Here is a 22,978-nt window from a genome sequence, read left to right as displayed (position 1 = left end):
GCTCACATCCAGCTAAATGCAGTCAAACTGAATGTTCCATAGTTCAGATGGACAATGACCCAAAACAACCCAGTTTATCAAAGAAAAACAGTGGGATATTCTTAAATGGCCAAGTCAGTCACCTGATCCTAGCCCAGCTGAGCATTTCACTTACTGAAGACTGAACCTGAGACAGAAAGGCCCACAAACAAACAGCAACTGAAAGCTGCTGCAGTGACGGCCTGGCAGCATTAAACAGAAGGAAACCATCATCTGGTGATGTCCACGAGTCCAGACTTCAGGCTGTCAGTGTCAGCAAAGAGCTTTCAACCAAGTATTACAAGTGAACATTTTACTTTCAGTTATTTAATTTGTCCTTTTGAGCCCCTGAAATGAAGGGATTGTGTTTTTAAAAAGATCCAGGTCGTTTCATTTTTCTGCAATCATTTTGTTCAACCCACTGAATTACAGCTGAAAGTCTGCACTTCAGCTGCATCCAAGTTAATTAAAATGCATTGTGGTGAATTACAGAACCAAAATCAGCAAGTGTAATATGTAGGTGGCTCAGAACGTTTCTCCATGTAATGTACAGTAAATACTTCTATCCATGACGGCAATGTTAGAAATGTTGCTCCTGTAACAACATGCACGAGAGAAGATGTGATGGACAGTTTCTTGGGTTGCTGCTGGAGGCACATGGAGGTCATTGGCTTCAGGACCTTCTCCTATGCAACATGACTAATGTCCTTTAAAGGCTGTATTTTAATCCAAACATTTTCCTAAAATAAACCTGAACATGATGTAAATTATTAAGACTTTGTATCAGAAAAGCCCCAAATGTAAACTACTGGCTCTCTGTGCTGATGTGATCTGAGTTTGTTTCGCTGCCTCTTATTTGTCCTGCAGTTACACAAGCACAGTGTTTGTTCCCTTAATGTTGTGGCTGTTTGTCCTGGAGTAGTTTCAAAGCAGACGCGTATTGTTAAGTACTTGGAGGGACTGTTTTGTTTAAACCAGAGTAGAAACTTACTTGTGGAAGGTAAACTCTCTGTACACGTTGAATTGTATGTTCAGCTATAGACACATTAAATACTTAAAGACACTTAAATGCAAATGTACCTGTAGAGCGTAGTGTCTTTAGTTGTCTGTATTTTTACCAAATCGTCACCGTACTGGGAGAAATGCGTGGTGTTCACAGATCTGACATTTTGGAAACAAAATGTTCTGTTTGGACTGTGAATGTTTCACTGAGTCCATTCTTCTGCAACAATCTCAGCACTTCTGGCTTGTTATTGGGAGACAGGATCTAAAATTTTCATTAGAAGGGTCACAGCTGATTTAAAACGATCATGGCATAGCCCCCTCCCCCCACGGACGTTACCGCAGTCTTCGTGTAAGGATTCTCCGAGTGCCATTTTCCCTGTTTTTGCTGCTAGAAGGCCAAAGTTGTGCTGTTGCACATGTAAATGACGTGTCAGTGAACTAACATGCGTTGTTGATGTATTCAGTGTGAGCTGGAGTCGTGCTCAAATACCGAGCCGTGCCGTTCCAGTTGGTGGTGGTGACTCGGGGCTAATCCTCAGCGGCGCCACTTTAGAAAAACAGTCTCGCGGGCCAATCCAGGCGAACCAGACAGTTCGTGGCTAGCGGTCCTGCTGTGAGAACCGCGGCGCGATTGGCCGAGAGGTGCGTGCCCTGTGACACCTGACCGCCGATTGGCTGCGGCGTGTCGAGACACTGACGCGCACGTCGTCTCCCAGCTATTGTTATTGTGGCGTGCACGAGAGGAAGGGGCAAGATGCACGAGGAGACAGTGGGTCTGATAAAGGGATGAAACAACTGAGAAACATCAAGCTAGCGCAGTAGAGCCACTGAGAAACGCTGGCTTTCTCCACTACAGGAATTCACAGAGAAATCCCCCCGTGAACACAGCGAGACACTCAGATCTAACAAAAATCGCTATAAACACAAACGGCAGCTCAGGGCAGCAGACACAGCACGCAGAGCTGTCGGAGTGCAACACTTGAGGCAATTGTCGAATAGCTCAGCGATCGTTCTGTCCAAGTTCTTCTCTACTTTGGCTGATGTGTAAGTAGAAATAGTTTCTCTATCTTTGATTCTATTTTTCGTCATTGCTGTTACGAAAGCGTGAGGAAGAGTCAAGTTAGCTTGCTAAATTGTTGCTTTTAATCTGCAACAACTGCTCTTTCTACTGTCCCGTTTGGTACATACTGACCGGTGTTGTATCGTCCGTTTTCCGGTTCCAGCGTTCAAATATGTCCAATCTTATTGGTAAAGTTTAAGTGGAAAATGTAAATAACCTTCATATTTATATCTGTATTATATCAGCTGGGCATGTCGAGGCAGCAGGTTTCGGGATGTGCGGAATGTCACTGACTGGAATGAATGGCCTGGAAACTGTTCAGGTTTTGTTAAGCACATAGGACACGGTCAGTTTGGCGTGGCCGTGTCCATTCAACTGTGATTTTGCATTGCGAGTATTATATTGGTGCTCCTGTTTCATGAACAGCATGTTTAGGGAAGTGTGTGTGCGGTTAGGAAAGTATAGCAGTCACTAAAAGCAGCGGCTGCCTGTATTCTTTCCATGAGTTAGGCTATAGTAAAAGGCCGTATTGCATTACAATATCCTACCTTCTCCACACGCTTAGAAACTGTGCGCAGAACACACTGTGCATTTCATTTTAAAGCAAATAGCAGATATTTCAAAGTTCGCATATGTGTTTGCAAAAAAGGTGCAAAGAAACATTCACAAGACTGTGCTGTACAGTTTTAAAGTATGAACCTTGAGGTAATTCTATATTCTCGTGGCTCAAGAGTTGGGAGTTCACCTTGTAATCGGAAGGTTGCCGGTTCGAGCCCCGGCTTGGACAGTCTTGGTCGTTGTGTCCTTGGGCAAGACACTTCACCCGTTGCCTACTGGTGGTGGTCAGAGGGCCCGGTGGCGCCAGTGTCCGGCAGCCTCGCCTCTGTCAGTGCGCCCCAGGGTGGCTGTGGCTACAATGTAGCTGCCATCACCAGTGTGTGAATGTGTGTGTGAATGTGTGGATGACTGGATGTGTAAAGCGCTTTGGGGTCCTTAGGGACTAGTAAAGCGCTATATAAATACAGGCCATTTACCATTTACCATACTTTGCTTTGTTACAAAATGCTGCATGACATTTACTTCCCTATGTTGTTACACTTCAGTCTGTAAAGTTGTAGTTCTTTTTTACCTTTGGTATCTTGCTTGGTATCTCACTGTGGGAAGCGCCCTCTGGTGTGACCAGTCACGGTCTACCACGCCAGGCTAAGACAAACCAGTCGCTTCAAGGACAGGGGGTCCCCAACCCCCTTTTTTAGTGGCCACACCAGGCATTCCTTCTTCCCCATGAAGATCACTAGACCTCCTCAGTGGTCCCCGACCAAGTTTATCCAGTGCTTGTTGATGCAGGTCCATGAACGTGGGTTTTTCCGCTTTCACAAATGTTCCTACACTGGAATTATATTTTTTCGTCACAGTATATTGTTTTTAGTAAGCGGTTTTAAAGCTAGCACCTCAAGTGAGCTTGTGACTGTGTAGCTATTGTTAGCTGTCAAAGCTGAGCATTAGTGGGTATGGCTCACATTGGATCCTCTCAGGGGAACGCTGGTGGTGGGAAGGTTAAGGATGTCGCATCCTGCCCTCACCCAGCTGTTGTGGGTTGACTGTCTTGGGGAAACTACCCATCCCCTCTGCATCTGTATCGTGTCAGGCACACACTGGCATCACTCCCAGAATCCTGGTCCCGGAGGCTGAATTTCCTCCTCTCTTCAACCGGCTTCTTGACTGGAAAGAGGGATGCGGAGAAGACAAGGGGGATGATGTTGACATGGATATCCTTGGAGACAAAAATGATGCCCAGGTGTCTGTACGAAAGGAAAACATTGGCAGCTCATTAGACAACCACCGATGGAAGTTTTGGTGCATCCCACCCTCCACAGGGACTTAGGAACTGTGGTGCTGCGGCTCAGTGGGCAGCACTCACAGAGATCCAGGCCCTGAGCACTCTGGGGCCACGTTCTCTGTTCCCTCCTCCCCCCAAGAAGCAGAGAGAGGAAGATGTTTTGCTGAAGTCCACTCTAATCTGCAACAGAGCATTAGGAGCAGATCCCCCCCCCCCCCCCCCCCCCCCAAAAAAAAAAAAAAAAAAAAAATCAAGATTAAACTCGAAATAGTATTTTGGAAAAAAGTGACATTACAGTTGAGTACCACATCAATAAATCGAGTCAAACCAAGTAGGCACCAATGGAAAAGAGGCAAAGGAGTGCTGTCCTCTTTCCCCATGCCTGATTCACAATCACAATGCACACAGAGCCATGGTAAGTTTGTTCAGAGCTTTCTTTTAGTACATTAGCACTCTGATTAATGAGGACATCAGTGCAAACATCACAGTTCCTTCACTTCTAATTAGATGCAGCAGCAAAAAAAGCATGAATGAAGAAACAATGTTAGCTAGCTAGCTATATAGCATAAATGCACTGATCAGTATGCTGCTGTGACAGCTTGGATATGCCTCAGTTTGACCCAGCTTGGCAGTAAAAGAGGACCGTTACTTCACCTCTGAAACCAGAGTCTCCCTCAGTACCTCCATGTTTATTATGCTAAAAGGCGACTGTGCCAAGTTGGTGTCATGCAGCAGATTGATTTGATTTCTAATGAAATTTCATGCAGATGAAATCCATGAATCACATCAGGGAACTTTGCAATGATTTAAGTAAATGAATGTTGTTAAACGGCTTGTTAAAACTTTGTTATTGTTGTTTAAAAGGAAAAAAGAATGAATGCCAAACCACATAAACATGAACAATCACATATGGTTTTGCATATTTCTGAGGTTCTATTGTAGTAATGATCACATACTTGATCATCATCTGTAGTAGATGGCTGATGAGGAAGCTGGGTGACACACAACAGACCCGTGGTTGGTACAGTAAAGATCAGACAGAACCAGTCAGACCACAAAGTTGGTTTCAAAATGTCTGTGGCTGTCATCCTGCTTTTTAACACAAAGTGTCTAAAATGATGTAAATATGTGAATTAATAATTAGTTGTTAATCACCTGAGCAGGTCCAATGATGGTGGAAGATGGTTTGCCTCCCAGTGCTGTCAGTGGGAGGCAAACCATCTTCCACCATCACAGAATCCTAAAAGGACGGAGACAGGAGCGTGGACACGTCTGTGCCTCCACCGTCTCTGCTGTTCTCTGTATGTTCTCCCTGATCACGGATTTCTGATGTCTGTGTGGATTTACTCAGTGCTAATGTGCTAACGTTTATTAAGATGAAGAAAATTTGAATTATTCAATTAAAGCCTCTGGCTTTGTGAAGATATCAGTCTGCACATTTGTGAATATTTTTCTGCAACTGCAAATTAAAAACACGCGTGTGAACAATGTCAAAATACAGTCCTCACATTTTATTTGACAAATGTTCACATTTTGCATCATATGTACCTTCATACCTCAGTGTGCCCTCACAGCTAGCTTTGCCTTTAGGAAGAGTAACCAGCTCTTTGTGGCCAGGCTGCCTCGTGGAGCCTTTTCAACCCTCGGGCAGAAAAAGCTGATTGGGTGTTATCGTCAGTCAAGTCTGTGACTCAAGCATGAGGTGACATAGGATTTCAACATTTCTACCATAGTTGCGTCCACTGAAAATCTCAGATCAGTTTGAATTTCAGTGACCTCGACCTCAAGATGAAGGTCAGAGGTCAAGTTTTCTGAAAATCTTGTGAATGGGATAATTTGAGGACGAGGCAGAGTAGCGGCGGCTTAGTGCTGAAGTGGTTAACAGTTCTTATTCACATTCATATCTGTAAACAATCACTATTCAGGACTGGGAGGAGACAAAAAGCCAGCCTGAGAAACACCTTCTTCATCTTTAGTGACTCTTGTGTACGTGGCCTCACTAGGATCCACTAAGTGTTGGTGTTCTTGCTCCACTAACAGGGAACGATTCAGAGCTGGGCCATCATGATGCCAGTGAACTTTCTGGTCACTCATTGGTGGACCAACTTAACACCAGGTAAGCAACACAGGAATGACGCCATGTTTTAGCTGCCATCAACTTTAGATGTCTCTGCTTTTTGTCACATGCCTAGTAAGTAGAACAAATGTCCATTTTTGGCCCTGTGACAGCACCATCATGTCAGTAAACCCACCAAGCAGCAACGATGCCTGCCTCAGCATCGTCCACAGCCTCATGTGCCACCGGCAGGGCGGGGAGAACGAGGGCTTTGCTAAGCGCGCCATCGAGAGTCTGGTGAAGAAGCTAAAGGAGAAGAAGGACGAGCTGGACTCTCTCATCACTGCCGTCACCACCAATGGTGTTCATCCCAGCAAGTGTGTCACCATCCAGAGGACTCTAGATGGACGGCTGCAGGTCAGTCCACCTGCAACATGAAGGGCGTCACTTTGATCACTGCTTTGATCTTTCTGTGCATGATTCGTATGTTTATCAATGATTTCACTTTTTTCATTTCATGTTTACGAATTTCCTCGGCGGGTTAGTGTTGCTGTGGTCAGTATTCAACTGAAGTGCGATTCTATACACAATTATTAGTGCTTTGAGGTTTATTGGTGCAGCAGTCGTTTTGTTTAGGGCTGACAGTGCGATTCAGGTTCACTGTTTATCACATACAGCATGTAGGCATAAAAAACGACAAAATGTTAGTGTTACAACGTCACAAACTTTCTGCCAAAATCCTGATGTCTTTGTGCAACAACACTCTTTGTATCCTATTGGCTTTGTCTTGCTCTGCTTTGGGGAATCGTCCCACATCACATTTCCTGCTTGGTTTGGTTTGTATTGACCTTGAAAGTTGTCAGTCTCTGGTTTGAATGAAGCATCCAGAGCAGGAGTCTCCAACTCAGAGGAGCTGGGGGCCGCTGCTGGCACTGTCGTCTCGTTGGACACTAAAGTGTTCAATTAGAACAAGAAAACAGCCACAATTATGTCCAAAAACAGTGTTTTTCTTTATTTTAACCTCCTAGGACCTGGGTCCACATATGTGGGTTATTTAGACCAAAATACTCAATTTTGCTCTACAAGGGCCTGATGTGCACTTACGAGGACATTATGCTGCCGCTGTTCTACTGAAATTTTAAACTAATATCCTCATATGTGGCTCTCATTCTTCTTGGAAACAAAAATCTGGTAATTCTTTGTTTTTACATTCATCGGGTCCCAGTCAGCCCAAATATCAAAGAGAAATTAAAATGCTGCTGTGGAAGAGCTCAGGTCCTAGGAGGTTAAATATTGTATAATAAGACAAAGCTTTTTTTCAACTCACTCTTAACTAACCGAAGCCTTTCGTTGAACTGCCAAATAAACAAATTGGTCCTGTCTTTCTGCACAGACACGTGGCAGCACCTCTGCTATAACTTTGTTCGTATTTAACAAAGTGAAAATGCAGACATAGACCATCTTTGTTTTCTTTATGAATAACTCTCACTAACCTAACACAGTTTGTACTCTCTTGTTAGCTCAGCCTGGTCTGAACCGTAGTAAAGGGACCGCCGGCTAATACGTCGAGTTAAGGGGTCTCTTGACTAGCTTTACTGTCTGGGTCAACTTTGCTAGCAGAGACAGAGAGAGACGTTGAAAGGCTGCTCCAACGGAGCTTATTGTTTCAGAGGAAAACTCGAACACGCTGTACAGTCGAGTCTTAACAGCTTACTTACAGCTGGGCTCGTCAGGCTCTCTGTTTGGCTGCAGTGGTTTTATTATATTTACATGCTTCCATCTTTTTGATTCTGCTTCTCCTCCCTTCCTCGCGCTCACACACAATGGGAGAGGCGGTCCCGCAGGTTGTCCCTGCAGCACGGACCACACTGTGAATGAGGCTACGTTCTTAAAGGGCTCCGCCTGTAACACTCTGCCTGTTGCCTTCATATTAAATTCCGTATTAAATTGCGGGCCGCAAATAGGGGTGACATGGGCTGCAAACGGGCCGCGGGCCGCGAGTTTGTCTCCGTCTACATGACTAATTACCTACCGATCTTTGCTGCAATTTAAAAGCTGACCTTTATGTGAAAACCTGAACTGTCAGAAAATTCTGTAGGTTTTTTTCATACAGTGTCATCAGCCACTTTATTAGGTACACCTATTCAGCTGTAAATCTACAGTGGGATGCAAACGTTTGGGCAGCCTTGTTAGTAGTCATTATTTGCCTGTATAAATCGTTGGTTGTTACAATAAAAAATGTCAGTTAAATACATCATATAGGAGACACACACAGTGATATTTGAGAAGTGAAATGAAGTTTATTGGATTTACAGAAAGTGTGCAAGGATTGTTTAATTTTCCCTGGAGAGCAGCAACACAGGGTCTCAAAACAACTGTCAAATGACCTGAAGACAAAGATTGTTCAGCATCATGGTTTAGGGGAAGGACACAGAAAGCTGTCTCAGAGAGTTAAGCCGTCTGTTTCCACAGTTAGGAACATATTGAGAAAAAGACCACAGGCTCAGTTCAAGTTAAGGCTCGAAGTGACAGACCGAGAAAAATCTCGGATAGACAGAAGCAACGGTGAGAACAGTCAGAGTCGACCCACAGACCAGCACCAAAGACCTGCAACATCATCTTGCAGCAGATGGAGTCGCTGTGCATCGTTCAACCATTCAGCGCACTTTACACAAGGAGATGCTGTATGTGAGAGTGATGCAGAGGAAGCCTTTGCTCCGCCCACAGCACAAACGGAGCCGCTTGAGGTTTGCTGAAGCACATTTGGACAAACCAGCTTCATTCTGGAATAAGGTGCTGTGGACTGATGAAACTAACATTGAGTTATTTGGGCATAACAAGGGGTGTTATGCATGGAGGAAACAGAACACAGCAGTCCAAGAACAACACCTGCTGCCTCCAGGAAAATATGGTGGTGGATCCATCATGCTGTGGGGCTGTGTGGCCAGTGCAGGGACTGGGAATCCTGTCAAAGTTGAGGGACACATGGATTCCACTCAGTATCAGCAGATTCTGGAGAATCAGAGACAAAGCTGAAGCTGCGCCGGGGCTGGATCTTTCAACAAGACAACGACCGAGACACTGCTCAAAATCCACTAAAGCTTTCATGCAGAGGAACAAGAACAACGTTCTGGAACGTTCATCTCAGCCCAGACCTGAATATTATTGAACATCTGTGCTGTGAGTTAGAGAGAGCTGACCATGCTCGGAAGCCATCAAACCTGAATGAACGAGAGATGTTTTGTAGAGGAAATGGTCCAAAATACCTTCAGCCACAATCCAGACTCTCATCGGGACCTACAGGAAGCGTTTAGAGGCTGGAGTTTCTGCAGACGGCGGATCTACTAAATATTGATTTCATTTCTTTTTTTGTGGTGCCCAAATTTATGCACCTGCCTGATTTTGTTTAAACAATTCTTGCACACTTTCTGTAAATCCAATAAACTTCATCTCACTTCTCAAATATCACTGTGTGCATCTCCTATATGATGTATTTAACTGACATTTTTAATGTCACAACCAACGATTTTTACAGGCAAATAATGACTATTAACAAGGCTGCCCAAACGTTTGCATCCCACTGTATAATCAGCCAATCACATGACAGCAACTGCATTTAGGTATGTGGCTAAGATGACCTGCAAGTTCCAACCAAGCATCAGAACGAGGCTGAGCGGTGATTAAAGGGACGTAACGTAACATGGCCGATGGTGTCCGATAGTTGTAGTATTTTAAAAACTTCCGAGCTTCTGGACTTTTCCTGTACAAACTAAGGATTTGGCAGAAACAACATGAAAGCACAGGTCCATCCTGCCTTACATCGGTGGTGGTGCAGGTGTGGTCTTGTGGGGATATCTCACCCCTTAGTAACAATTGAGCCTTGTGTAAACGTTTGAAGAAGCATTTTTGCCGACCATGTCCGGCCCTCCACAACCACAGTGTACACATATCAATGCAAAGTGGCGGATGAGTGCGTATGCAGCACTGGCTTCCCATCATGGTAACCAAGGCAAGCAGGGCTTGTGTGGTGAAATCTAACTTCACCTTGAAGTCTGGTGGCCATTGTCGGTGTATTTTTATTTTGGGTGTTGTAGTGTTGAGGCCAAAATCTGAGACAATAGGACTAAGATGCGTGTTGAAGCTGCGCTCTGCTCTGCTAATCTGTACTGTTGTTGAACGCTGTCACTCAGACAGCAGTATACAGATCCACAAACAATTCTCTGCTGTACGCAGGAAGTCAACAAAGGTTTTCCTGTTACGCTTCACAGCTTCCCTGTCGTAGCTCTAAAACAGGCTTCCTGGTTTAGACTGTACTGGAACTGCTGTAATGTTGCTTTGCTGTCTCTTCAGGTGGCAGGCAGGAAAGGCTTCCCTCATGTGATTTACGCACGGCTGTGGCGCTGGCCTGACCTCCACAAGAATGAACTAAAGCATGTCAAATTCTGCCAGTATGCTTTTGACCTCAAGTATGACAGCGTGTGTGTCAACCCCTACCATTATGAGAGGGTGGTGTCACCAGGCATCGGTAGGTCAACGCTTTACCTCAGCAGCTCTTACGTGGACTCCACGGTCTCCTTAACTGCAATGACATTATGACATCATGAATGACAGATATTGTTGTGATGTCTTCAGTCAAAATGTTTCTCTTATTCTGTCCCTGTTCTCTAAAAGTTGGTCTCAGCCTTCAAAACACAGGTGAGTTCTGTTTCACAGAAACACAGCATGAACATTTCCAATCCACATGTAGTTGTGACAAAATACATTTAGTAAATGTTTATGTTGTAACTGGGGACCTCGAGATTTGTTTGTATTCATATGCAATGAGCAGTCTATAAGAAGTCTCTGTATTCCTCAGACGTGTGGTTGACACCACCTAACTAATGATACTGACAGAAAGCTGCGTGCGTGTTCTCATCATCCGAGTCACTCTGTGCTGTGCAGCCAACCACACACTTCGAACTCTCAAACATCTCTTTGTAACCAGGACAGAGAAGTCAAAACACATTTACACAGCGACGACCGAAGCTGCCGAGAGGCTGGACTAAAATGACCCCGGGATCTGTGGGAAAGTCACACGTAGGGATGGAATCAGTAAGAACGTAGCAATTCAAATTCCACTTGATGATTCAATTCCTCATCGATTCTGATTGGCTCCCTCTGCCATCACTGCTTAATTCCTCCCAGGAGACAGTAATTTGTTCCAGCAGTCGTTACTTTACTTTGTTGCCTGAACGGTGTCGCGAGCATTAGTGGAACAGATACGCGGGATCGACAGGCAAGCGGACCAACAAGTCCAAGGAAATGAACTGCTGGGAGCTGCTGCTCCGTTCCAGTCATTTATGTTTTTACTTTAAGGTTTATGGTCGATTCTCATGACAGTGATCAGAAGTGTTACACATGAATGTGAAATCATGAATGTGGACGTTCTCCCTCAATCAGTTCTTATTACTAAACAAACATGTTTCATGACATAAATGCAAGTGTTAGTAAATGAAAGCAAAAAACAGCGTTAAAGATTTGTTCGTGTGCATTTGTCCCACATGAGCAGCGTCTCTGATAATTATGTCCCTTCGTGAAAAAAGAGCCTGGCAACACTCGACAGCATTGTTGTTTCTCTCATTTTATTCCTAATATCACAACTTTATTTTTAAATAATGAGGAAACGAGCAGAGGAATGTATGTGTGTGATTTACACGAACACTAAACAGCTAAATGAAAACACCAGTGGTCGGCTGTAGTGAACAGGCCCACGTCACACTGTGACTTCTGTTAGAATATTAAGTACATTCACATCATTGAAGGCCTTTGGCAGGTGACCCCTTACATGGTGTAGTCTGATATGAACTCTCCTTCGCACTCATACATCCATCAGCATTAAATACAAATCAGTGCTGTGCCTCTTTGTGTGACCTCACCTCCTCCTGCCTCTCACAGCTGCATCGAGCGGACTAATCAAAGAAGAATACATCCCTGATTGTATACAGATGGACCTTCCGCCTGGTATGCCTCTGTCCGACCACCAAGCAGCTCCAGACCACTATAGTCCCCTTCTGCCCCCTTCTGAACCCCACGGCCCCCCACCTGTTACCAGATACTCTAACCTGGCTGTGTCACCCAAAGGTCAGCAGATCATTATTCAGCGCAGTTTGATGAACCTGTCAATGTTCATATCTTGTCATGTGTACTTTTGTTTTACACTGGGACTGCTCAAACTTTATATTAAGGGACGACAAAGCTTCTTTCTATCTTTCCTCCGCAGATAGTTGATAACAGTCACAGCATGTAAACCAGGTCCGACGTGCTCCTCTGTTTGTCTTCCAGTGCCTGCCTCTGGCTCCATGCTGCCACTGCAGGGCAGTCATGGTGATGGCTGTCTCCAAACTCCATCTCCACAGGCTCAAGTCATTCAACAACGACCTCAAAGCCCACCCCAGGTTTCCTCTCAGCAGCAGGCTGCCCAGCATCCCTCGCAGCACACCCACTCACAGCAGCCCCCTCTACCTCCCTCTCATTTGAATAGACAGAATGGATACAGCAGCAATACGCAGTCTCAGACTCAGCCTTCATTCCACAGTGAGCTCACGTCCTTGTACTAACGCACTTCTTACAAATCAAAGCCTCTTGGTCCTGTTGCCAGTTCACCCAGTAATAAAAGAATCAAAAGCACTTGTTAGCATTCATATTTGTTTCCGTGGGTTAGTGCTGGACACGTTAGCTGGTTTGATTCATTCATTAACACCAATCTTTTCATGCATGTGCTCCTGAGCTCGACACTAAACAGTGTAAACATGATGCTGCTTAATTCAATTCAATTCAGTTTTATTTATATAGCGCCAAATCACAACAAAAGTCGCCTCAAGGCGCCTCATAGATACAGAGAAAACCCAACAATCATATGACCCCCTATGAGCAGCACTTTGGCGACAGTGGGAAAGAAAAACTCCCTTTTAACAGGAAGAAACCTCCGGCAGAACCAGGCTCAGGGAGGGGCGGGGCCATAGTCTTGACTTTTGTCAGCTTAGTCTGAAGTTTACAGCCACTACAGACTGGAGGATTGTTTAGTTTCAAACATGCACTTAAACAGTAAATGTTGGATAAATATCTGAGTTCTAATCATTTTTAATTGGAAATAATATTTGTTTTATTTACAAATGAATTCTTAGTGCTGATTATATGCAGGTTATAAATAAATATGCAGTGCAAAGAACAAACAAAGGTGCTTCTGATTTCTTCTGCACATTTAGCTAACGGATGTTTAGTAAGTTATTCACTGGTTAATTTGACTTTTGCATACATTCATTTCAGATTTGAGCGCGTTATTTCAAAAACACTGATCAGATTTTGCTTTCCTGTGACGCAGCTGTTTGGACAGGCAGTAGCACGGCCTCCTACACTCCCATTGGACCCCAGCAGGAAGGGCGCGGTCACCAACAGCCTCCTCTGCATCTTCCAAACCATCACTGTAAGAAATGCCTCACAATGTGTCCTGTTCTGATCACTGATACTCTGATATTTGAATGCACTGCTGCAGAACTTCCTCCCTTATGAAGCCTCACACAGAGCGTGTGCACGCTGTGATGCCTGACACTGTGCACAGTCACATGCACAGGTCAAAAACTCACATTTCAAATGTGCTGTGCTTGAATGTTTGGGGAGGGGAGGGGTTTGCTCACAATCAATAACTTACTTCATGTTACATCACATTATTTTTTGATTTAACTATTTTCTGCATGACTTTAGGAGTTTTTTTTTACTCTGTCCTTATATGTAAAATATTCAAATTGCAAGAAGGTGTCCTTCTTTTTACCATGATTGTATGTTCAGTTCACGTTCAGCACTTCTGTCATCATGTTTTTGTATGTTTGTTGTCATGCACACACCCCGGACAGCCACACGTCTCAGCGTAAGGTCGAGTGTGGAAACGTCACAGCCTGCCACAGCCTTACAAATGTTCTGCTTTTTTGCCACTCCAGACTAATGTACGCATCTTTTTGCTTTTTAGGGTCCCAGCATCACAGCTCAACCTCTTTCCCTCCTTCAGGGTCCAGTCATTCAGGTTAGACACCATTTGTCAATATGAACACGGCTGTTCACCAATAATATTCCCAGCGGTTACATACGGAGACTTCTTTGATGCTCGTCTTTTGTCAGTTTGACATCTTAGTTGTTGGTTTTTTGTCCACTGCAGTTTTTCAGTTTCTGTGGTTGTAATGGTCACTGTAAGATGGACACACACACACACACACACACACACACACACACACACACACACACACACACACACACACACACACACACACACTGTTTGTGCTCCCAGTTCAACTTTCATATGCACAGCTCCACAGTCTCTGCTCAGAGCTGGTCTCTCGACTGTGATTAGTCCAAATGCACCGCCTGTGCCCCCCCCTGCGTCACTGAGCTGCCCCTCCCCTGCAGCTGAGCCAGTCGCACCCCCACAGTCACTTACTTTGTCCAAATGAAATTTTAACACAAAAATAAGGCTTTTTCCTAATTACTGAACTACATGGACGTCATAGAAATTCTAGATTCTGGTCCAGCCATCTGTCAGTGTGGACCAGTCCGCTCTACCTCATATTGTCACAATATAGTTTCAGAGCTCTCAGGGCTGTGGGCTTGTACGTTGAATATCTGTCTTTAGATTTTCTCACAGAGTAACAGAAGCTGATGATGTGTTTTACTTACATATGGCTGATTTTCACGCATATTAAATGTCTATTAACACATCTCTACTTCTTATTTGTCCAAATCATTTTTGAGTCGTGCACTTCACAAACAGATCGTCTGTTTTCTTGACTTTGTTGTAAACATGTTTCTCTCTTACTGCAGGACCAGAGTTTTGGTGCTCTGTCTCCTACTTTGAAATGGATGTTCAGGTGGGGGAGATGTTCAAGGTGCCTTCCAGCTGCCCGGTAGTGACTGTGGATGGTTATGTTGACCCGTCAGGAGGTGATCGCTTCTGCCTCGGCCAGCTGAGTAATGTCCATCGCACAGATGCAAGTGAGAGGGCCAGGTGTGTTGACGCAGACACACAAACTGTGCAATGACTTTTTGAATACTCAGCAAAGAACATCACCCTTCAGTTTTATTTATACAAATCACAGCAACAGTCGCCTCAAGGCGCTTTGTATTGTGCGGTCGACCCTACAATAATTCCTCTCCCAAAGTGAGACTGTACGATACAGCACTGATTAGTGAGGCTTTATGATAGCTCGTAAACATCACAGGTGAACTTTACATTCAATATCCACAATTAATCAGGATATGGATAATTCTTGGATATTTGGGACAGATACATTAAAAATGTCTGTATATTAAAATTCAAGCAGTCCCACATTTGAGTACACATTAAAAAAGAAGTTCAAATTCCAAAAGTGACCATTTCTGGATTACATGTGGTTGGATTTCACTGCAAAATAATCCGCTTACCCGTGTCAGGGTCGGGGGGGGTGGAGCCTATCCCAGCTATCATAGGCCGAGAGGCAGGTTACATCCTGGACAGGTCGTCCGTGTGTCACAGGGCTTACACAGAGAGACAGACAACCATTTCCAACCTAACCCAGCTAACTGCATGTCTTTGGACTGTGGGACGAAGCCGGAGTACCCGGAGAGAACCCACACAAACACTGGGAGCAGACTCCACACAGAAGGACCCCGGCCGGGTGCTGGAATTGAACTCAGGACCTTGTTGCTGTGAGGCGACAGTGCTAACCGCTGTGCAAAATTTTAAAAATGTGAAATATTTTTTTATCATGAATTTATTTATCGCAGAAATGAAGAAAATCACAGCATCAGTTGCCTCGTGGCACTTTCTATTGTAAGACCTTACAGTAAAACAGAAAAACCAGAGAAAACACCAACAATCGCATGACCCTACATGAACACGTGCTTTAGCAACAGCGGGAAGGAAAAACTCCCTTTTAAACCTCCAGAATCAGGCTCAGGGAGGGGCGGGGCCATCTGCTGCGACCACGTGATGGGAGAACGACAGGTAGATTAGAAAAGTGCTATAAGAACCAGTCCATTTACCAGTCCTTGGGACGGAGTTTTCCAGACTACTAAATTTAACCCAGTTTGTTACCAAGTGCACCGATTTAGAGGGGAGCTACAGGGATGTCTGTAAGATGCCGGGTTTTCTTAAATGAGGGAAGCAGAGGGATGTAGGAGCGGGCGAGTCCCCTCGGCCATTGGCTCCACCTGAACTCTGCACAGTACCCGTAGGATCAGAGATTCGGACTTTTAAACAGAAGCTGACCCTGACTTCCTGTTTTGGGGGGCTGCTTCCACAGATCCACACTTTTGAAAATTGGCCTCTGATGGGTAGTTAACCGCCCGTAGTGATGTGGCGTCGGCTTCAGCCAACACTGGTTGAATAAGCAGATAAAAATGTTTTCTCATGGTAGTATTTGGTGATAACAATGACACTAAGACATTTTTCAAAATAAGCACAAAAGGTTTTATTTTCATTGCATCATTTCCCTGCACACCGTCCCAAAGCAGAGCTACATGCTGGCTTCCTGACCTGTTTCCCTGTGTTCCAGGCTACACATAGGCAAAGGTGTGCAGCTGGAGTGTCGTGGTGAGGGGGATGTGTGGATGCGCTGTATGAGCGACCATGCTGTGTTTGTACAGAGCTACTACCTCGATCGGGAAGCGGGCCGGGCACCAGGTGATGCTGTGCACAAGATCTACCCTGGAGCCTACATCAAGGTATAAATCCAGCTCACTCGCATCATTCATATGTAGGGATGGGTACCGGTGTCCGGTGCCATGATGGCACCGGTTCTGACATAAACGGTAGTAACCAGACCGAAAAGCAGCGCACATTTCGGTGCTTTATTTTCCTGAGCTGTGATACACTTTAGGTTCTAGCCAATCATTTTACGTTTCCGAGGATAGTAGGCGGGTCCAGGTACGTACGTTCTTTTAGAGCAGAGCTACAGATTAAAAATGCCCAAGGTGAAGCGGTCAAAAGTCTGGCTGTACTTCACAGCAAAAGATGCAAACTCAGCAGCCTGCAACAAGTGCTTTAAGCTGATACTGTGATACTGTCAAAGGAGGTAACACCAAGAATCTGATGAAACACCTGGCGACGCATAGCGTTTTTTTTAAAAGCCCAGAAATGCACCGTATTTGATAGCTTGCTGCGAGACCTCACACCGAGCGCATCTACTGCGGGTGTGGTGCCTGTTATCGAGTTAGCAACATCCCCCAAAAACACGAAGAGGAGAGTCCTGGCCCCTAGCCCTGCCAGTGTAGCAGAAATGATGAGGATGATGATGCAGCAGCAGCCGTTCTTCTCTGCGTGAGTACCTTCATGTTGTTCGTGTGTAATTTACGTTGAGTAGGCTAACCACGTTATTACATTAATGCATGTAAGGTGAACTAGCAAACATCATCATAGCTACATGCGGCTGTCTTCTTGTTTGATGGCAGATGCTCCCTTCACCCTGGCCAAAAAGGCTAAAATGACCAAAGAAAAAGTGGAAAACAGCTAAACATGAGAGGTTTTGGACAAAGTTTGTGGTTTTTCCATTGTTTAAGCACCGGTTTGAGCACCGGCACCGTTTCAAAAGTACCGATTTGGCACCGGTATCGGATAAAACCTAAACGATACCCATCCCTATTCATATGTTTTTAAAACTGTGAACACCTGTGAGCAGCACTGGGTTTATAGGTGGCACTGGGCACAAGAACACTGTACCAAACACTTAAAATGCTCAGTAATAAACTGCATATATTACATATATTTATTACCAAGGTGCTTTTTTAAGACCCTACAATAAAACAAGGAAAATGGCAACAATCAATGACACCCACTGAGCATGCACTTGGTGACAGTGGGAAAGAAAAACTCCCTTTTCACAGGAAGTAACCAGCCAGACTCAGGGAGGGGCGGGCATCTGCTGTGACTGGTTGGGGGCAATGGGCGGAAAGTAAAGCAGTATTCATGAGTTTCATGCCTCAGGTGGTTTGCTGTTACAGTGTACACCAGTTGTGTCTCGGTCAGGTATTCGACCTACGGCAGTGCCACAGACAGATGCAGCAGCAGGCAGCCACGGCTCAAGCTGCAGCTGCTGCACAGGCAGCCGCTGTCTCAGGAAACATTCCTGGTCCAGGCAGCGTCGGAGGGATTGCACCTGCAGTTAGTAAGTGCTGAGACACGCACAACACTCACAGTGGAGTTAAAGGTAGAAACTGTCATGATGGGGAAAAACAGCAACTTTTAAATATACTAAGAATCTACTAATTCCATTCACAGTGACTGAGTACAGCCAAACACCGACCAACAGCAGGTGGAAATGTCCTTATATGGTCTCTGATATTAACCCCTCCCCCTCCCTGTTCACTGGCAGGTCTCTCTGCAGCAGCAGGCATTGGCGTCGATGACCTGAGGCGACTCTGTATCTTGCGGCTCAGCTTCGTGAAAGGCTGGGGGCCGGACTACCCCCGTCAGAGCATCAAACACACTCCCTGCTGGGTGGAGGTCCACCTGCACCGTGCCCTGCAGCTTCTGGATGAGGTGTTGCACACTATGCCACTGACTGACCCAGGGCCTGCGAACTGAGAACCCTCAGCAGTCTGGAGTCTTTGAATGTGCACACACCAGACACACATGGTTGCTTCTTTGTTTCTTCTTCAAAAGGATTTCTCCAGCAAGTCAGTCAGAAACCATCAACAACCAATCATGCTTGTAGCAATCACTCATGCTTTTTGAAACGCACATACACACTGTAACCAAAAGGTCTGTCCAGACACATATATGCTGATGTCTTTGGGATTTTCCTAATGCTTTAGTCCTAAGAATCTAAAGTCAAGGCAGGCGACATTTGAACCCACCAGTAGAGAAATCCAGGGATTTGTTTCAGATATTCAATTCTCCGATATGCAAGTTGGATTTCTTCTTGCAGGAGTGTTCTGCACATTCACTCACGGAATATAAACAGATGTTTAAAAATCCAGTCTGGAGTCAAAAGCACCTCAGACAGGAAACTGCATACCTCTGGAAAATGCTGTCAGTGAATCTACGCTGAGCACATTACACTTCTCTTTATGTGTCATTGACGTCAGAGCTGATGTAGAGGTATGGATTAAGGAGACTGGTGTTATTCCATCTGCGTACTTGTACTCTGCTCTTCACTCTACGTTGGTTTATATTATTACTATATTATTTTTGTACCAAAAGACAAAAAAGCCCAAAACATTTAGCTTTAACGCCGTGTTGTTGTACTTTGTAATGAAACAGTGCTACTCTGTATGTAACCAAATGGTTGATATAACTCATGAAAGCCAGATTACCTCATAAGTACAGTGCAGAGTCACAGCGTCAGGCTGAAGTCAGTCTGTGACTCGGTACCAAAACTAACAGGTCGGCCGATCAGATCCTGACGCCAACATTTAGTTTCACAGCAGAGTGAACTCATAAGACAGCAACTAACTTCTCACACGCAGAGACAGAAACCCAGACAGTGTTTGCATGGTCAGACTCAGCATCTAGCACCAGTCTGTACCTTTGACACCAGTGCCTTTCTGTCCTCTGAGTGACCGCAGCAGTTTACTTGAACTCTGACTGGTTGTGTGCACGAGTTCTGGTTGGGAAGCTGATTTCAATCATCCTGCCCAGTCTGGGTCGTAGTCGAAGCCATGACTACAGGCTGCATTCGCCCATTTACACATATATTATTATCGCACTTTATCACACCAGTGGATCCGTCGGAGCAGTTTGGGGTTAAATGTCTCGCCGAGGACACTTTGGCTCGTAGATAAACCTGAAGCACTGACCCGACCCGTAGACAATCTGCTCGACCTCCTGAGCCATAAAGTGTAAAGATCTCATCAATCAGAAGATTGAATATTTAAATGAAATAATTGAGCTCAGTGCTTGTAGTTAACTATCAAAGAGATATAATAATAATAATATAATGGGCACATCTGGACATTGGCTGTCTCGTGTAAAACCCTGATGCATCATTTCTCTTGTAATCTTCAACATGACTGCATTTCATGCAGGTGTGATGGATTTTTCCCTGATTTCCCTTAAATATATGGGAAACGTCACCTCGGTGAGGAGTGTCTGACTCGAGCACCCCAACAGTACAGCACACACCCAAATACACCCTGTGCCTTTGTTTTCTGTCCTCCAAAACACCTGTTACATAAAGAGTCTTGAAACCACACAGATGTGTCGTTTAAAGGCAAAGTCAGCTCCCCACGTGTACTGTCTGTACGAGTGTAGCTGGATCTGCCACAGAGTTCAAATACACTGCACACAACACGGCCTCACATACAAAGGCGCGTTTGTACCATGTAGAGATAAATCTGCTTTCTTGTGACTTGACAAAAAGAATTCTGGAGAAAACTGAACTATATTATACGGGAATGTTGTGTGTTGATCTAAATGTGAATACATGTACCAACCAGTCTGTGTAGAGATGCTTGGACACTGTGGAATCTGCCTGGTTCAGCTGCTTTACAGCCATTAACGTATGAATATTTGTGATGTGTGCCTTTTGTTGTAACAGTAGATGCACCGACACTGGATATAAGAAAACACTATAAAGATCGATGTTGCACATTGTGAGTTGGTTTTTCAGCTGTTCGAATCCTTCTGCGATATTCTGTGGCTCCCTCAGGTTTCAGCGATGTGGAGACGGTGTGCGAGAGAACAGAGGTCCTACTGACAGATGACTCTTTGTACCTGAGTAGTGTTATTTATTGCCTTAGTCTTTGGTGAGTTAAATATTTCAGAGTATGCTTAGCACTACTTCATTTTAGCAAGAACGATATAAGCATGTGATACACGCTGGTTTTCCTCTGTTCACACAGGGTTGTGCAAACCATCGCATTTTTATCATGTTATCCAGATCTTTCTACAACCAGTCACTTTCATGATGTGTCTACCAAAGCACCTGTAGATTGCTATTGTCTCTTTATTCATCACTATTAAACATGTACTTGTACTTTTCCATGTGAGCTGCAGGATTTACAGTTGGTATCGATTAAAAATAAAAAGATATTTCTAGGCTTTCTGGATTTTATTTCACCCATGGCGACCAGTCATCATTGTGGTTTATTAGAAACATGACTTTGCTCACATGTAGACAAAAGTCACTTAATGAACCAGCTCAGTGTTGCGTCCGTTTGCACACTGAGTGCTGAACTACACAGTTCTTTGCAGGAAACAATAATTAGTAGGAAACTGCAAACGTATGCGTTGCCCCTCAAATAATCCACGATGTTTTCTTCCAAAGTTCTAAAGCTTTGACGAACCTTGTGTTAAAGAAGGCCCGTCGTGGAGTATAACTCACCTACCACCATCTAGTGGTGATAGGTATTGGGATAGGGTTACGCGATGGGTAAAATATACAGGGACGGGTGTCTGAGAACTTCCTTTCTGTCCGTGTGTTTGTAGAGTAACCGTAGCAACAGGCCTCGCTCATTACGACGAAAGGCTTCAACTGTAAACTGGATTCAATATGTAACGTTATTTGAGCTATTTTGGGGGGTTGGATACTATATCTCTGATAGTTCTGATTTCTGTGGGATTGTAAGAAGGATTTAAGGAGGACAAACTAGAGCTGTTGACTAAGCGAGAGTACATGTTGCAAGACAACGATCCTGCAGTCACTGAAGACCTGCCACTCCCTTAAGAAGAAGCCACAATGAGGACTGACTGCTTGTGCTGCATATTTCACTTTATTTGCACGATGACCCAAATCCGCACGCTGTCTTTCAGACTTCCTAGTCCAGCCAGCTGCGATGCCATCTCTCCAACGCCACTCTTCTTCCAGATCCCTGCGTGCTACTCAAATAAGGGAGGCATGATTAGACAACGAGCACCAGCCCTCTGAATCCACTGCCCCACCCTTCCCCTGTAGCCAAGCCTCAAACCACACACACCCCCAGAAATCTAACCAGGGAGCCATCCAGCCTAGCTTACCCCTCCCATCTGTGCTCCCGGCCTATGGACCAGCTTAGTGTTAAAAGGCTGGAGAGCCAGACTGCAGTAGGGCGTGACCTGAGCAGAGGGTGAATGGACATCCCAGAAGGTAATAGTGAAGGGAGTCGACCGCCCACTGGATTGTCCAGCATAGCAGCTAATTCCTAACCCTTAACAACTTATCTTTTATGTTTAAGCAATCTTTAGGTCACTTTTTGGAGGTCCTGAGGAGAGGTGCTGAGATGGAGCCTCCAACAGCAGCTGAGTGTAGCAGGCTAATTATTGTAAACTACTGACCTGGTGTTCTAGTCACTCACCCCACTGCCCCTGACTTCCTGCATTTCTTGGTGCTGTTGGTTTTGATCCCAACGAATATCCCCAGTTTGGTTTTGTCAGATTCAAATGCCACAATGTACAAAATGTTAATGACTGCAAATATGTGCATAGATAGAATCTGGTTCCCTTACTCCTAAAGAAGAGCAATTCATGTTCCTGGACAGTGCAACGACAACTGCTCATGCAGTGGCGTGACTTTGTGTGGGCACAGGAAGACTACCTTGTGCAAAGAACAAACACTGATACAGATGTGCGATCAGCACGATCAGAGGAAAAGTGTCTCAGATGCTTGGCTACATTCAGATAATCTGATTAAAATATTTGTTTCTATATTTCATCTGTAACGTTAAGATATTTCTTAAATACCAAAGCATGAACATGAAAAATACACTGGGTACATATTTATCAGAAGCTATATAATTGAACTGATGTGGACAGAGGTCGGAGCCAGATAACATAATCCCTGTTTATGCTTCCTTAAATCCTCGACCTCTTTGGACAGGTCTTCTGGAGATGATGCACACATGTCCAGTTCAGGGGGTGAGCTGTAGTTATGATCATTTATGCGACTCTGCTCTTCTTGCTCTGGTTCAGTGAGTCGCTTCATTCTCTCCAAAACACGATGATGAGTCATTTTGACCCGGAACACAAACTTGTTTAACCAGGAAATGAACACAACATGAGGATTAACAAAGGGTTTGTGGG

At 44.7% G+C, this 22,978-nt stretch overlaps 1 protein-coding gene across 3 annotated transcripts; it reads left to right on the top strand.

Moving 5' to 3' along the window:
* The first annotated feature begins 1,734 nt into the window (after nucleotides 1-1,734).
* On the top strand, nucleotides 1,735-21,013 carry smad10a (SMAD family member 10a). 3 transcript variants are annotated; one of them, XM_080863770.1, is made up of 13 exons: nucleotides 1,736-2,067; nucleotides 5,964-6,039; nucleotides 6,153-6,396; nucleotides 10,330-10,504; nucleotides 10,651-10,674; nucleotides 11,914-12,099; nucleotides 12,301-12,552; nucleotides 13,340-13,441; nucleotides 13,982-14,035; nucleotides 14,827-15,010; nucleotides 16,539-16,707; nucleotides 18,008-18,146; nucleotides 18,354-21,013. In XM_080863770.1, exons 1-13 carry the CDS (start codon nucleotides 2,064-2,066, stop codon nucleotides 18,563-18,565), a joined length of 1,821 nt encoding a protein of 606 aa, XP_080719896.1. In that variant the 5' UTR covers nucleotides 1,736-2,063; the 3' UTR covers nucleotides 18,566-21,013. The 3 variants fall into 3 exon arrangements, with proteins under 3 accessions (XP_080719897.1, XP_080719896.1, XP_080719895.1); XM_080863769.1 differs by having other exon boundaries at nucleotides 17,993-18,146; XM_080863771.1 differs by lacking the exon at nucleotides 10,651-10,674 and having other exon boundaries at nucleotides 1,735-2,067; nucleotides 17,993-18,146.
* Nucleotides 21,014-22,978: the final 1,965 nt, after the last annotated feature.

The sequence above is a fragment of the Rhamphochromis sp. 'chilingali' genome, assembly GCF_963969265.1.
Source record: "Rhamphochromis sp. 'chilingali' genome assembly, chromosome: 17".
In the NCBI taxonomy this organism is placed as follows: Eukaryota; Metazoa; Chordata; class Actinopteri; order Cichliformes; family Cichlidae; genus Rhamphochromis; species Rhamphochromis sp. 'chilingali'.
The sequence above is the reverse complement of the archived record's forward strand: the minus strand, read 5'-3'. Positions and strand labels throughout refer to the sequence as shown.

Bases quoted from the DNA above. Each gene is read 5' to 3' on its own strand.
- smad10a (XM_080863769.1), top strand. The intron at 6,040-6,152 runs GTAAGCAACACA...GCCCTGTGACAG, and splicing joins GTGGACCAACTTAACACCAG to CACCATCATGTCAGTAAACC. The intron at 10,505-10,650 runs GTAGGTCAACGC...GTTCTCTAAAAG, and splicing joins GGTGGTGTCACCAGGCATCG to TTGGTCTCAGCCTTCAAAAC.